This window comes from Leuresthes tenuis, unplaced genomic scaffold (genome assembly GCF_036924035.1).
Source record: "Leuresthes tenuis unplaced genomic scaffold, fLeuTen1.0.hap1 SCAF_19, whole genome shotgun sequence".
In the NCBI taxonomy this organism is placed as follows: domain Eukaryota; kingdom Metazoa; phylum Chordata; class Actinopteri; order Atheriniformes; family Atherinopsidae; genus Leuresthes; species Leuresthes tenuis.
The window spans coordinates 33,209,686-33,226,054 of NW_027325373.1; the positions used below are offsets into that span (position 1 = coordinate 33,209,686).

At 39.6% G+C, this 16,369-nt stretch overlaps 2 protein-coding genes across 7 annotated transcripts in view; both read left to right on the forward strand.

Annotated features, from left to right (window-relative positions):
• marveld2a (MARVEL domain containing 2a) overlaps nucleotides 1-16,369 on the forward strand; it is a 100,041-nt gene that overhangs the window by 12,685 nt on the left and 70,987 nt on the right. For 5 of the 6 annotated variants that reach the window (XM_072372399.1, XM_072372395.1, XM_072372397.1 and 2 more), the window contains 3 exons: nucleotides 13-184; nucleotides 1,149-1,199; nucleotides 2,032-4,497. In XM_072372399.1, the coding sequence (XP_072228500.1) occupies nucleotides 13-184; nucleotides 1,149-1,199; nucleotides 2,032-2,151 (343 nt within the window). In that variant the 3' untranslated portion in view covers nucleotides 2,152-4,497. Of the gene's footprint in view, nucleotides 1-12; nucleotides 185-1,148; nucleotides 1,200-2,031; nucleotides 4,498-16,369 lie in introns of those variants that run through there. The other variant, XR_011909086.1, reaches the window with a different exon arrangement.
• On the forward strand, nucleotides 6,176-16,366 carry oclna (occludin a). Its single transcript, XM_072372401.1, has 8 exons — nucleotides 6,176-6,306; nucleotides 8,182-8,824; nucleotides 8,904-9,074; nucleotides 12,201-12,331; nucleotides 13,585-13,767; nucleotides 13,873-14,044; nucleotides 15,437-15,478; nucleotides 15,754-16,366. The coding sequence occupies exons 1-8, from the start codon at nucleotides 6,254-6,256 to the stop codon at nucleotides 15,850-15,852; spliced, it is 1,494 nt and encodes a 497-aa protein (XP_072228502.1). The 5' UTR covers nucleotides 6,176-6,253; the 3' UTR covers nucleotides 15,853-16,366.

Sequence of the window (16,369 nt, forward strand, 5' to 3'; positions counted from 1 at the left end):
TCCTTCATACAGGAAGTATCCAGTGATCCGGACCGATGAGGCGCGGGACCAGTACCGAGCTGTGTTCAACGACCAGTATGCAGAGTACAAGGAGCTCCACTCAGACGTGCAGGCCACCCTGAAGAGGTTTGATGAGATGGACGCCATGATGCGCAGCCTGCCTACGCAAACCACCAGCCAGATGGTGATTGGTCCCACACATTTCTGGCACTTCAAAATCATACCCATTCATGTCCTTTCCCAGAGTTCAAACTCCAGCTTTCAATTCCCAGAACAGATCTTTAGTGTGTAAGCTTTGTGTCTCGGTGTGTGTGCAGTGGAAAAAGTTCTCAGTCAGCTCAGTGAAGAAGGGCGAGCATCAGACGAGCCGTCGACTCCTCGTTAAACGGTCTGACCGCAGAGGTTCTGGCAGGGTTCAAAACTCTGAGCTGGGAATGGCGTCACACAGGGGATAACAACGTTCCACATGGAAGCAGGATGTGTTCCCTCGTAAAGCTAACTGTTGTTAGCAATACAAACAGATAATGATGCATAGAAAATATCAGAAATGTTTCCTGAAAGAGGTTGAACATTACTTTAGGTGTAGTTGATTTAATGAGAAATAAGCCATCGCCATGAAGTCACCATCTTCTTTAAAAGGGTGTTTAAATATCCAGAACTCTTTGGTGCAGAGACAGTTTTCAACAAGATGAAGATGGATAGAAATTTTAAAAGAGCTAATGAGAGAGGAAGGGATGAAAAATGAATGAAAAAAATGTCCTTAAAAGCTCATATCTGAGCTTTGAACACACTGGAGATAAATGTCCCAGGCAGCCACACACAAACCAGACAGTGCTTTGAATCAGCACACGCACGTTCTACCTGCTGCAGTATCTGTTCTGCAGAGCTTCACCTTTTCTTTCCTTTGAGAAGCTTGAGAAGGAGTTTTCGCTGAAACGATTGTTTTTGTTGTCAGAACATTTCCCCGTCCTCAAACTTCCTCTGTTTGCACTTCCTGTTCCCGCCTTATTTCCCCTCCACCCTCAAATTCCTTATCTGCTCTATTCAAACGTCTGTTCCTACAGCGTCACTGCGGCTGATTTTCATACTGAGTTTCAGTCTGTAATGAGTTCACCTGAGTGTAATACTTCCTCTTTCCCTGTTTGCAGGAGGTGGATCGCATCAACAGAATCTTACAGGATTACCAGAGGAAGAAAAATGTGAGCTTACACACAAACACACGTTTGTATAGAGCCTCATGTTCTCTGCCTGTTAGTTTCTGATTAGTGTGAGGTTCTGTGTCTGTCTTTTTAAATAAAATGCTCAATATATCCATTTTTAACATAAAAAGTCCAAACTCGGTCATTATTTATTCAAAAGAATGGATAGATGGATGGATGAATTTTAAAGTAAGAAAAGGAAGGAAGATATTTAGCTTTTGTAACAGTGGAGTGAGACATTAAAGGGTTAAGGTTTTTTTTCTTTTTTTTTTTTAAAGGCTGATCAGTCCTCTGCTGTTTAGACACACCTTTATAAAACAGTTGTTTTTTTTTCACCCTATTTCAGCACCTGAAGTTTGCAAACGAACTGACGCATGTTTTAAACCAGTTTGATCTGGATTCATTCAATAAAAATGAGCAACCAAATGTTGAGCACAGCGGTGGAAAAATCATGCTTTGGGCTTTTGTTGCTGCTGGTAGAAGGAAGAAAGATTTAAGTTCCAGGAAATTCTGAAAGCAAACATCACTATCTGCTGATGGAGACAGCTGCTTCTGATGTCTGAACAGCAGGGAGCACAAACTTTTTCCTCCGGCTGCTTTTCCTTTTCTGTTTATTTGAAGCTGAGAATGACTAAAATAACTAAGAAAGGCCTTGTTCTGAATTTGCGAAATCAGGGCTGTAATGAAAGAATGCAGAGATCTGAAGCTCAGAGGAATCTGAGCTCTATCTTTTAATAAGAAACATTCACTTTTTTTTTTTTTTTTCTTAATCTTAAAGATTAAATATAAGAACATAAACGCAGTACCTGCTGTTTCTGCTTCACCATCTCAGGACCCGACTTTCCTTGAGAAGAAGGAGCGCTGTGAGTACCTGAAGAGCAAACTGTCGCACATCAAACAGAGGATTCAGGAATATGACAAAGTCATGGAGTGGAACGACGGATTCAGCTAAACCTCAGCCCAGTGCACAGGTTCTGCTGCCGGCTGAGCCGCTCCGGTGGGGAAAATGATGTTAATGTGGCGAGCGAAGCCCAGCTGAAACCAAAAAGGATTTTTAATTTTTTTTTAATCTGCACAGCTGTCGTCTGACAGAGGAACCGTCAGCGGTTTGTTTGTTTGTTTCTGTGTTTGTTAAAAGCTCTCAAGAGGAAGCAAAGGGCCCGAATGATTCATAAGAAATGTGCTTCTTCATTTTCAGACGATCATGTGCTTTCATATCTGTCGGCTCTGCTTCGCACAAAGACTGGAAAGGGAAAGTGGTCCCACTGTCTGCTCGACAAAGAGATTTTTATCAGTTCAGTTCCACGTTAAGGACACATGGAAGTGTTTTAGCATTGTTTTAAAAGCACTAAAAACCTTTATACAGCATACCTACATCTCTTCATGCTGACGTTTGATCCGCAACAGACTGGAAAAATTAAGGAAACTTTAGGGATGAAGTTTATCACTGCTGCAGACAACCTTCATGCACAGTCTTTTCATCTAAGAACTTTAAAGATTCAACCTCCTCCTCGCCTGCTGCCACCATTTAAAACACCAAATCACCTTTTCACAGCACAAATAAAGTCCACACTGAGTAGAAAACGTGGAACACTTTTTTAGGTGGAAACGACAACGAAACAGACGTCTTGGCTAAATTACGTTCAAAACTTTTAGTTTAGTTGGTGTCTATTTTAAGACTTTAATGCAGCCAGATTTCAATAGGAATGGTAACATAAATACAACTTTCCTTCTCAGGAATTGAACCTGAAAGCTTCATGTTTCCTGCCTCATATTCGGACATAACACGGGCATCATATCTGTTATTCTGGGGGACATTCTGCCTGTCGACCAGCTGAAACTCTTAATTCCTAAATTGGGCTGAATGATTGACATTTCTTTACATTTATGGTGCCCTGGAAGGTTTTTGTTGGTCACATACAGCCTCTATAACATTTAGTTTACATAAATGATCGACTAAGCAGACCGGATTTCATCCACCAGTGAGATAAACGCTTTGAAAACAACAAAAAACAGCTTTTACAATGAAGAAATCCTGGTTGGTGTTTTCTGCGATTTTTCTCCTGGTTTAAAGACTTCAGCTGTTCATCTTGCATATCTACGGCTGTTTGTGTGATGTGTAAGTTAAGTAAAGAGGACTAAACTAACGCAGCCGGAGACATTCGTGACTAACTTAACAAACTTAAATGTGCATTCTGTGTAACGGCCAGCAGGAGGCTACAGGAGGAATCAGTTTGTACAGGTTTGTTTAAACTTTTCTGGCCTCAGTCGCTGGTTTGACAAGTTTTAAAAAAACTACAGTTATCAACACTAACTTTTTAAACTTTTCCAACTGTTTAAAAAGGCCACAAACCGAGTTACATGACAGTGGAACCGTTTGTCTTTATCAGCTGTTTGAGCCTGATCTGAGCCTAAACTTTGTGTGTGAAACAGTTACCGTGGGAACGCTTCCTAAAGCTCGTTTGTGATGTTTCACTGTTCGTGTAACAACAATCGGTTTATGTAAGACTGCATTCAAATGTGTTTTTAGTAATATTTAGCCACACAATACCTTCTAAAGTCATTTTAATCCTCAGGTTTTTCAGCAAGAATTAGATTAAATATTAATATTGAAGGAAATCCTTTTTATTCTTCATCATATGGCTGAAATTTAACTGTAAGTTGACATATTCATCCACAAATTCTAAAAGAAAGGCCTCTGTCTGTGGTTTTAAAACTAAAAACGACATCATTTGATCACTTTGATGGGTGTATTTACTTTACTTACCTGTGTGGGTGAGCTGTCGACGTGCCGGTGGCAGACTTTAGTTTCCTTCTGTGGCATTGACCGTTTCCTCTTGTGTTAAATCTTTGTGAAACTTCAGAGTTTAACAGATGTGAGAAAACTACAACTTCTTCATTTTAAATGGTCTGAATATGCAATTAATATATAAATTGTTGATGTAAGAATGTGAGTCTAACTGTAGCTGAGATTTTCCACGTATTTTTAACACTGCTGTCGAATGGGAACGTTTGTGTTTGGGCGCTGAGATGCTTCGACAGAGGAAGAAAGTGGAAAACGCTGCGTTCCTGTCCAGGTTTACCTCTTCAACTCTGCTGGATGTCGATCACTCTGTCTGTAAACCACTGGCCGGATGCATAATCTGCTGAGATGACTGTTTTAGGAGCATGTTGTCTCTTTTTAATGTAATAATCTGAAAATATGTCTTTGAGGACAAGTTTTAATATTTGCTCTGAGTGTTTTGTAACGTCTTGTTCTACCATTTCACAGAATAAAAACTTTCAAGTCACTTAAAAAGTGTCCTAATATCTACATTTCTGAGCTCAGTAACACTGGAAATGAGATTGTGATGTTTGTGTTTCTTTGTATTGTGAATATTTTAACATGAACTACTGTATTCTTGCATAACTGAAGTGATCAAATGGTGCTTTCTGCTCCCAGAATACATTTCTGCTTTCTACTCTCACGGTGTGGTTGCTTTCTTGATTCATCAGCAGACAGTCGGTTCTTTGGCCGGAGAAACTAAAGCAGAAAAGAGAAGAAAGAAGCAGGATATGCAACAAATAAACCAAATATGCCTTTTAGTCATCGTTTGTAATGCCTCTTAAGTAATAACATAAAACAGATTATACAACCTTTTAAAAATATTTCAAAATTATTTTAACTATATTTTTTGCTTTCTGAAGATCTTTCAAAGTTTTTCTTTGGACATTTTCTGCTTTTTCACTCATTTTGAGTCCAGTCTGTGTACCTTTTTTCTTTGTTAAGCCATTTAACTCAGATCTATGAATCATTCAAGTAGAAAAATGGCTCCTAACTTAAGGGATGAACGAGTGTTGTTCCCATTTCTTTAGTTGCATCTATGAATAACACCAAAAATAACAATTTGACAGACAGAAAATAGTGTTTTTGCAGCAACAAGGCGATTCCCAAAGAGCTATTAGCTGAAAACTTGGTCTTTACTGTGTCCTTAAAACATTTGAGGAAACTGGACAAGTGGAGGACAAAAGAAATAAAACGTATCCATCTAAAAACTAACTAGAAAGTGATGAGTAATGTTTCTGACATAATTGAAACTGTTTGAAATACTTTTTTGCCGACTAGGAAGCATTATAACTCAGTTTTTGCTTTGTAGACTATTCAAATTCACGTCTGCATTTTTCCTGTTTTCCTGGAAATATCTGAAGAAATTAGTGGTGGATCAACGCTTTTGCACAGTTCTGTATATTTCTATATTTATTTATTCTAAAGCTTGCTGTAAATTAATGATTAACATTGTTTTTATCTTAGCTGTCTCATTTATCTTTAAAGTTTTTTGTTTGTTTTACACACAGGCACCTGACACACCTTCACAGTGGCATTTCCAGGTATGCACTTCCGGTCTGGTTGCATAATGTGACACCTGTGGAGAGGGGCGGAGCTCATCGGGGTGTGGTCTGGCTTGTTTATCACAGCAGCTGCAGTTTCAGTCGAGACGTTTCAGATGAAGACTCAGACAGCGGCAGGTGAGTGTGTCTGTCTTCTTTCGGAGGATTAGCAACAGAGATCATATTCAGTTCATTCTTTAAAATCTCTAAAAAACCACAACAGAGTCAGAATTTGTTTTTTTACAGCTTTAAATCAATTAAATTAAGCATGTTTGCTGAGGTAAAACCATTTAAAAGCTTTCTAAATGAAACAGCAGCCACTATTTTTTGTATGTTTATAAAAAGGGAGCTTTTTCTTTTCTTTATTAGTATTTGTTAAATATGTTAATATGAGTTTATAATTCCAACCTGACTCTGAAAATGCCTGTTTAAAACCACTTCTATTTTAAACAGAGCTGAACAAAGTACATGAAGTGCTTCAGTAACTGATAGAAATTCATCCTCCAGTTTCTGTTCTTTAAAATATTAGAAACTTCTTTTTTGTTACGTCGTTGATAAACTTGTTTTGTCGCTTCAGGAAGTTAGGACAGTGTTGCAGCTGTGTTTAACCATCTGATCTGATCTGATGGTAGAAATGTTTGTGCACATTGTTCTTCGCAGATCAGCGCCCATTAGGTTCAACAGTGATGTCTTCCAGACCCAACGGGAGTCCACCTCCCTATGAGGCAGATAATGGATAGTAAGTGTCAAAATTCAATAAATCAAATGTACATTAACTCCATTTGTACGGAAGCAAAAAAGGGCCAAGATAATTTAACTGAGGTTAAATATGTCACATTTTAGTGTTTTAAATTACAGCAGTTATTATTTTACAATAAAAAAAAATGTTTTTGAGACAAATGTTCAGATTCTGTTCATTTACTTTGACTTTTCTTCACTTATTATCTCTTTGTTAGTTGCTTGTTTTGTTACCTGTTGAACTTTAATTGGTGAAACCATCTTTTCTATTTTGTTTATGTCCATTGTTGCCTTTTTCTCAGGGGAAGGAGGTCTGAGAGATAACAATCAAACTCAGTTCATTATCCCCAGTGGCCTCATGTTCAGGTCTTTTCTTTGTTCTCTAAACTCCACCGGTCCAATCTCAGCAACTTCTACTTTTACATGTTTTGATTTAAAGTTTAGAGCAGGAGAGTTCAAGAAAAGATCATCTCCAAAGACATCCCGATGCGTCACTATTACAGCCCTGCATCCAACATGTTACAAATATGTGAAAAGTGAATCGATTTAGATAGAAACGCGTTAACCAAAACCCAAAGTTTTGATTGCTTTACTCTGAAAAAAGGCTGACAAACCAAGTGTTCCACGATGGATTTGTACATTTTAATAACATATTTAAGAAAAAGGAAATGGACAGAATTGGAAAAGACATGGTGGACCATTCACTGTTAAATGTTATGACCTGCCAGATGATAAAGAGGTGTAAAAGTTTTTTTTGTTGTTGTTCAAAACCTGGCTAAACCATGTCTGGCGAGAGCTCGGTGATGTGATCTAGAAGTCTACTTCTTTTAGATGAGCCCTGATTATTATCTGGAAAGCTTTATAGATGGTTTCTTGTAGGCAGTCATACTTTAATGAATATACATTTTCTTCATTTTCACATTTTTGTTGGCTCAATAATTGCATAACTTGACCATAAAACAGTATTTCAGTGTTCATAATGCAGACCTGTAGAACATGTAAGCTGACAATATCCCTGAATGATCTTAAATGAGGTTTTGACATTGGTTGTGTTTTTTCTCTGCCTGTATGGAATATGGCAGAAATGCGAGTTTCACTGGGCTCAATGTGTAATTATGTCAGAGCTGTGCTGTCCAAGCTAACAATGTAATAAGTTCCAGCCACTGTCCCAATTATTTCTAAGTGAGTAATTGCAGGCCTGACACATCATTTAGAAAGTCAGTTTGACATGGTCAGAGTTTTGACAAAGAGTGAATAATGTAGAAACTTTACTGCCTTTGAAACGTATATGACCTGTCTGCTTTTCGATCACAGCTGTGATAACCTTGGAATTTTTAACAATTTCCATCCATCTATTAGGCGATTGGTGAAGTTTACCAGCTCGTCATCTCTGTTTAAGAGCTTGACTCGGGTTGAGTGTTGCTTTCTGCCCCCTCTGTGAAGAAGTTGCACAGAAACCAGTTCATAGTCATTACAGAAGTGTAAAAGTTTAGTTTTATGTCTCTCTTTTATGTCTGCTATATTTGTTCAAAATGTGCCTGAAGTAACAAGAAAAACAATAAACCTATCGTTAAAGAAATGTTTGAATGAAAAAGAGCGTACACGCTAACGGTAGGCTATGTTCACATTAACACCCACATTGTTCAGTTCTGATTAAATTCTGATTCAGTACAGATCAGATTTGACAGCTGCCCACTGAAACACGTGGACAATAAATCTCTTTGTGTATGCCAGCTCAAACCTTTAGTTTTTAGTTCTGTTTGTTTGTTTAAAACTTTTAAAAATGTGCTGCTAAAAGAGATTTTTAAACCTTTCACTGAGTGAATAATGGAATGAAGTCCAGGATATTACAGTAAGTTATTCTTCTGCTTTACAGTAACGTTGGTCCTCAGCCGGCCTATTCTTACTATCCAGATGACGAATTCCAGCACTTCTACCGCTGGACGTCCCCACCGGGCATCCTCAAAATCATGGGCGTCATCGTCATCGTGTTGTGCGTGGCCATATTTGCTTGTGTTGCCTCCACGCTGGCGTGGGACAGTCAGGGAGCCATGTCTGGATTTGGGGGCATTGGCTATGGAGGGGGCTATGGAGGGGGCTACGGAGGCTCATACAACAGCTTTGGGGGTGGAGGGTTTGGTGCTGGAAACAATTACGGCTATGGCAACATCGGAGGTAACTACAATGATCCACGGTCAGGCAAAGGGTTCATGATTGCCATGGCTGCCATCGTCTTCATCTTCTCCCTGGCTGTCTTCATCATTGTCGTGTCACACCAGAGCCTGTCGGAGAGCAGGAAGTTCTACCTGGCTGTGTTGATCATCTGTGCCATCCTAGCACTGCTAATGTTTATTGCCACCATAGTGTACCTGATGGCAGTGAACCCAACAGCGCAGTCCTCTGGGTCAGTTTACGGCAATCAGATTGCAGGTCTGTGTGCTCAGTTCAAACAGCCGCAGCCTTCAGGAATGTTGGTCAATCAGTACCTTTACCACTACTGTGTGGTGGAGCCACAAGAGGTGAGTACTGAAATACACCTGGATCTCCTTCCACCTTAATCTACACCTGTTTGTAACTCTGGTTTATCTCCCACTTCAGGCCATCGCAGTGGTGTTCGGCTTCCTGGTGACTGCTGCACTGATCATCATGCTCGTCTTCGCTCTGAAGACTCGTCAGAAAATCAGAAACTACGGCAAGAGCAACATTTTGTGGAAGAAAGTGAAGTTGATCGAGGATGAAATGGCACCACCTCAAGATGTAGAGGCATGGGTGAGTGACACAGATTATACAGATCACAAAAACTGATATGTAACCCTGAAAATCACTGAGACAAAAAAATAACCAAACAAAAGGAACATGACAGGAAGTCTGTAGAGAATGAGCAAACATGGTTCAGCAGATAAAACCAGAATTTCCAGAGTGTTCTTTATTTTGGTAAAGATGCTCCAATAAACCATGGAACATCTGGAATATAAACAGCTGCCACACACTCTGCAAGTCTCTGATAACAATTACATTGTTGACTTTCTAATGTTAAAGAATTTGACATCTGGTGACTTGGTGAATCTCATTTCCCAGCTTCTCTCTTCTCTGGCTCAGTTGCTCTACTTTTGGTGTTGTTCGCCTTATTTTAGAAGAATGAAGGTGAACATTGTCTGATGACCTGCTGCAGTAAAGTCAGTCCCTTTCTTACCTTTTCCAGTGCGGATGAGTCAATTTTTGTGAAATGCACGATTCATTTAAAAAAGAAGCCATTTAAAACAAAAACGCAGCCAAAAATTATGACTGCATGGTCGAACCTGGTGATAAGAATTAAAAGATACTTTGTTTTAAACATATTTCAAAAGACTCAAAAATGCTAAACAGTGTCTGGATTCAGCCTTTTCACGATGAGAATGTGCAGCTTTTCTATGTTTTATGGTCTAGAGGAGGGCTTCCCCTCATGGCTCTGCACGATGACATGTCCTCAGGCAAAATACTCAAACCTCACCTCCCCCTGTGTGTTCCTCACTTGTAACCCGCTTTGAATAAAATTAATAGTTGCACTTTTTTGCACTCTTGTTCTGATAAATTAACATTTGAGACATTAATTTTATGGTGTTTTATAGAGTAAACAACTATATTCAAAGCGGGATCTCTTAAATTTAACAACCACTAACCCCAAAAGCTCAAAAACACTTAAAGCGATTGGAAAACCTTGAAAAGGTTGAAGGTAAAATGAGCAGGTATGATTATTTTGCAACAGATTGTAGCTCATATGAGACCTTTGGAAGCTGTCTGCAGAGGACAGTGAGCATATTTACATTATTTGAACAGTGACTTATTTCCCTTTCTTTTACACTAATCATCAAAGTGCCAGGTCAAGTGAAAATGACTTATTTTACAACAAAAATACCAGCACTTTGTTTGGTACGACTGTCCATCAGCTCTCTTATGGGAAGCCAGCTCTGATCCAGAGCATTTAGGTGGATTTTTGAAGAATCAGATCTTAATACTGTTGGTTTTATCATTTACTTATTTTTTTTCTATTTTTATGCTCATTTATGCTTTTGTATAAATAAACTGAGACATGATTTTTGAGGTTAGTCCCATGGGATGCTCATATGAAACCCAATCCTGAGGTTGGTATGCCTGCCTCAGTTAAAGTGGGATTCTTCCGGGAAGGCTGGTCACCTAAACAATAACCCCCAGTTATCCAAAATTAAAAACTGTATGACATCAGCTTGATGTTCTTTATTATGGCTCATAAAAGCTTGTAATAATCTGAAACTTCTTTCCTGTTGCTTTATTAACTGATTAACCAAACAGAATCTGAAAGTTTCTGAAAAATCGTCTCAGTCACTCGCCCAGCAGTGAAGGGAGAGTGACGAGGAAGTGGTGAAACCAGTTCAGTGGCAGAGTCATGTTTATGAGGGGGAGGGAGGTGGAGAGCAGTGAGCTTTTTCTATCCACAGTTGGTTTCAAGGTGTGGCCGCTCACAGATGACAGTTTCAGTCACTAGCTGACATCGTCAGGAGCTCCAAAAGCACAAACCTGGATGTACAACTGTCAGTGTGCTCGAGCATTTAAGTGTCAGTATTTACACATTTGTAATGAGTCATGCTTTTTGATATTTTCAGAGGTGCTTTGCAACATAAAAGCGTGAGTAGCGATGAGTAGGTGAGTCATTTTGTTCAGTCACGATGGCATTCAGCACTAGTCTTTGCAGTTCACTTCAGAGCAGTGAACAGGAAGAACGGGCTGAACTGGTGCTTCGATCCATGAAACCTTCCAGTTAGGACACACATGACACCGCAACAGCAACATGACACTAGGAACCAGAGAGATTGAGTTTACTGGAGCTTGTGGGAACCTGCCTGAAAGTGCTGAGGCCAGGAGATTGTAGAAACCTGCTGCTTATGGACTGTTGTTTTGCTGTGAGCAGCAGGGTGTCGCTCAGTTGTGGCGCACAGAGGGCAAGTACGTGCAGGTGTGTCATACCAGAAATATCTGAGATTCTGCGTGTTTGTTCAAGGAAGCTCTCTGTCAAACGCCCATGACGCTGTGGGTCAGTGATTCCAAAAGACAGGCGCTTCTGCACCACAAAAGTGCACAAAGGGATTCTCTCAGTCACATTGTTCAATTAAATTTTACTTTAAAGTGTAGGTTCACAGCTAGTGTTGGTAATCAAAATCCTGTGCTTTTTTACCTGTTTGATCCCTCCTGGGGTTCCTGAACGCAGCCATAGGCAGGTCTTGGATACAAGCTAAGCCCCCAGAGATTAGGCAGCCATTTTGCTTACTAAAGACCTCTCTGTCTGGATTCAAGTGAGTCTGCCTGTTGTGCATAAATGTAAATCTATTAATAAATCATGATTTAAGTGAGGAGTTTTTCTATTGATCCAAAAACTAACATTTTAATTTAAAAGGAACAAAAGTTTTTTTAAACCTTTAACTTTTTTGGAATCGATGAGATCAGGAATATTTCCACCAGAGCAAACGCACAGTTATTCAGCACCAGCTTGAAGGTACACGTAGGAGGGTTTTAACCGTCATTTTGTTTCTGCAGTTTTAAACCCATCAGTTAGGCTGTTTTTTGTCACCACATTTGTCTTCTGTGGGAGCAGGAAGTGGAGAATGTAGGGTGGTGTTACACTTAAAGGCATCTCTGTGAGATTCAGTCAACATATATCCACATACTGAACTGAACTTTTAGTGCAAGAGTAATGGCAAAAAAAACGGCACCAAAAGTATTTGATATTATTTGATAGTATTTGATAAGTATTTGATATTAGAAATAAATGTGTTAATAAACTGTATTAGTTGTGTTTCAGAACTTAGCTCAAACTGCTTATTGTGAATTAAACGGATTATTATGAATAAACTGAATTTACGTTTGTTTGAATCTTTTCTGAAGGTGAACAATGTGTCTGCACCACCAGAAGAGGTTCCAATTTCAGACTACCCCGAGAAGCTGCGAGGCTCCAGGAGCTACCTGGATGACGAAAGCACCAACTATGACAAACCACCCGTGAGTTACACCCCCCAGTGAGTATACTGACAGAGACCGTGTGCTGTGATAAACAACTCAAGGGATGAACCAGTGTTGTGTCGACACATAACAGGCAACTTAGCAAAGAAGCCATTTTAAATGGTATCTTTAGGCACTTTGTTACTAGCAGCCTGTCACAAAGACACATCATTTGTTCCCATTTCTGTAGTTGCATCTATGAAAAACATATACAGTTTGACAGACAGAAAATTGTATTTCAAGGTTATTTCAAAAAGCTATTTTCTGAAAACTTGGTATATCTCAGCATGGTGTGCAGTGTGTCCTTAAAACATCTGAGAAAACTGGACAAGTGGAGGACAAAAGAAGAAGTGTCAGGACTAAAAAACTATCTACAGCAGATGAACAGCATCTGAAAGTGATGTCCTTAAGAAAGAGGAAAAAATCCAGCAAAGACCTGACACAGGACCTGAGAGATGCATCTGGACCTTCAGCTGATCCATCTACTGTTGGCCCAAGCCTCATCAGAAATGGTCTCCATGGAAGGGTGGCTGTCAAGAAGCCTTTCTTAAGGAAGGGAAACAGGGAGAAAAGGCTGAGCTATGCCAAATGACACAAGAAGTGGACTGAAAATCAGTGGCAACATGTCTTATGGAGGGATGAATCCTCCCCAGAGCCCGGACCTCAACATTATTGAAGCAGCGTCGGATCATCTGACAGAGAACGGAACAAAAGGCAGCCAACATCCAAAGAAGAGCTTTGGGATGTCCTTCAAGAAGCCTGGAGAACTATTCCTGAAGACTACTTAAAGAAATGACTGAAAGCTTGTCTAAGAGGGTTCAGGCTGTGTTGGAGAATAAAGGAGCTCAGGCCAAATATTCACTTTAAAGCTCCTTAGAAACTCTTTTTCTGCCTTATATACTGTAATTATATTTATATTTGCACATTTTTCCTGTGCTCTGTATCACACATAGACGACAAATATTCTTGAATTACATGTGAAAAGGAAGTAATAAAACTTCCTCAATCAAAAAAACTAACCGGGGAGTGATGAGTCACATTTTCTTTCAACACTGAAACTGTATGAAATGCTTTTGTGTGATGAGGAAACATGATAAAGAGCACTCAGCATGTGGGGAAAAGGAGGGAATTCTTCATGTGTTTTGCTTTCTCTTACATCACTGGATTAAAGACCAACTTTAAACCTGCCAAATATGATTTGTATTCCTTGTGGTGTTGAAATTTGTTGTAAATGTAAAATAACAGGTTTGAATTGTTATTCATCACACAGACTTCCTGTTGAAGATCTCCCCTTGCGTAACGGGGCTCCCTACAGCAGTTCCTCAGAGGTTGCAAGTTCGACAGGACGGCCCAAAAAGAGGCGTGCAGGCCGGCCTCGTCGCACTGATGGACAGGACTACGACACTGACTACAACTCCTCAGGTGATGAGCTGGAAGACAACGACTTTGACGGGTACAGAAGAAATCAAACACATCCACACGAGCCGGACCTGTAGAGCTACTCAATGAAGGGATTAATCCTGACTGTTGCGTGTCGATTTCCACTTCTCTTCTTTAGGGAATATCCCCCAATAGCAAATGAGGCAGAGCGCAACAACTATAAGCGTGAATTTGACCGCGACCATCAGGAGTACAAAGACCTGCAGGCTGAGCTGGACGCTATCAACAAGAACCTGTCCGATCTGGACAGAGAGCTGGATCAGCTGCCGGAGGGAAGCCCACAGTACCTGGTGAGAGCGCCTCCTTCTTCTTTATGTTCAGTCTGAAACATGTTGACATTTAAAATAAAATCTGTGGGTGTGGAGAGAAGTCGAACCTGGCAGCAAGATACCAGGAAGTAGATATCCAAACACTAATAAACCAAATGCTCTGAAATTAATCTCCAGTGTGCTTTAGAATCTTTCTACTCGCTGATTTGAGTCACTCTCTGGACTTTTATCTGTGTTTGTGCAACGTGTTGAGCAGCAAAACACAGGCTCAAACTGGCAATTTGTACATGTGCAGCAATATTCAGACTGTTGATCTTATTCTAAATGAGGCCGTGTTCAGATGACGTTTACATGAGTTTCAGGTGTGATATTCTGCTCATATTCCTGTTTACTCGTTATGGAGGGTAGTCCACCACTGCAGATGATGTTGCCAGATCTTATGCTAGTTGTATAATATATTTATATAATATAACATTTTTTTGGCACAAACAAGCAACCTGATCTATGGGAACAAACCCAAAACAAGCAATGGTTTTATTCCTCCATCTCCCCATGACATACATCCCTTTTCTGGCCCTCCATACATTTTAGGATTGATTTTAAGCATATAAGGCACATTAATACTTTGTATCATTAGTTCTTCTTACAAGCTTACCAGCCTTTTAAATCCCTCTAATTTAATCATTATTAAGAGGAGACCAGAGATCTGCTGTCGTAGCCCCAAATTTAAATTATGTTAGACTTCAACACTGACTGTTTTCAAGTCTCAGGGAAAAACATATTTTTATTCCTGTGCTTTTAATTTAATATGAGAAATATTCTGTTTTCAGCCACTTGGTCAACAGTTTTAAATGTGCCTTTAAGAGTAAATTTGACCTGATTAAAGAACAAGCCCAGCAAGTTGCTCTTAATGAGCGTACACGGTAACTCTGGAACGTTGAAAACCAGTGACACAGTCACAAGGTGACATGAAAACTCAGTTAAGATGTAATGAGGCGTTTAAAGTGTAATTCATGTCTATATAATGTGATTAAGATGGGTGTACTCCACATGGTTTAATTAGATTATTCCTTACTCTGAATATCACCTAATTGGGGTGAAGGTGATCAGAAAATTCTGAATATTGGAGACTAGCTGGTGAACATAGTTGAGCATTAAGCAACTGAGGAGTCGGATAATTCCCTCTGAATCTGATGGAGACCAAAACAAAGCCAGTGGACACAAATATGACACATAATACATTCACATTATCTCCTGGATCTGTTAATAACAAAAGATTCATGTTAAATGTTATTATAGCTTGTTTTGTTGCCTCCAAGTGAGCAGAAAATCAGTTAATGTAACTTAACGAATGCTTTTTCTTTCATAAATATGAAATTTCATGTTAAAATGTGCATCTTTGCTTCTCGCCAGGATGCCCTGGATGAGTACAACAGGATAAAGAGCATTAAAAAGGTAAGTGTCATTATTTAAGTTATTTTGAAAGCTTCAACATCCAGACTCGTCATGGCAGGGCCACCTCAGGACAGTCTGCCACCATGGTGCGTGGTGTGCTGGTCATTTTACCGTCATGCTGGCGTTTGTTCCACTGTGGACACAAAAATATCACAAACGACACAAGATCTGATAAGATCTGAGATAAATCACCTGCTTATGAGGTTTAAATTGCCTTCTGAGATATTCCTAATAGAACAAGTTTGTCATACTCATTATTTTCTGTGTCCCCGCAGTCTGCGGACTATCAGGTGAAGAAGCGCAGGTGTAAATATCTGAAGTCCAAACTGAACCATATCAAGAAGATGGTGAGTGATTACAGCCGCAGGGCCTGAACGAGTCAGTGAGGAATCAAACGTCTGTCCACGAGGGACCACTTAAAGCCGGGTTTCGCACTTCTTGGGAGAACAGCAGACTCTAGAGGACGAAGCTGTGTAATTTACCACAAAAGCCACGAAGCTTTGACAGGCTGGTTGTATTTTAGCAGCGCAGAAACAAATATTCTGTAACGTGTTGTATTCTGATGCCTTGTACATATTTATTTTGCCTACTGTGGTCTTAATGCAGTTTAAAGCAACAGTTCTGATATTTTTTTGATTGTGGAGGAAATATAAATCCAAGTTTTTAGTAGTTTTTCCTGCAGTCACTCCATCTTTTATTCTCATTTTTAATCCACTGAGTTTTTACTGTAATATATACATGTAAATATGTGGGAGAAGCTGATGATTTTAGCAGTTTGTGTTTCCCTTTGAAACTCTGTGAAGCGATTGTGGAAGCATTGCAATGATCTTTTGTCAATGATTTGCGATGCATTTTTATTGTAATAAAATGATTTATTGAACACTTAAAGCT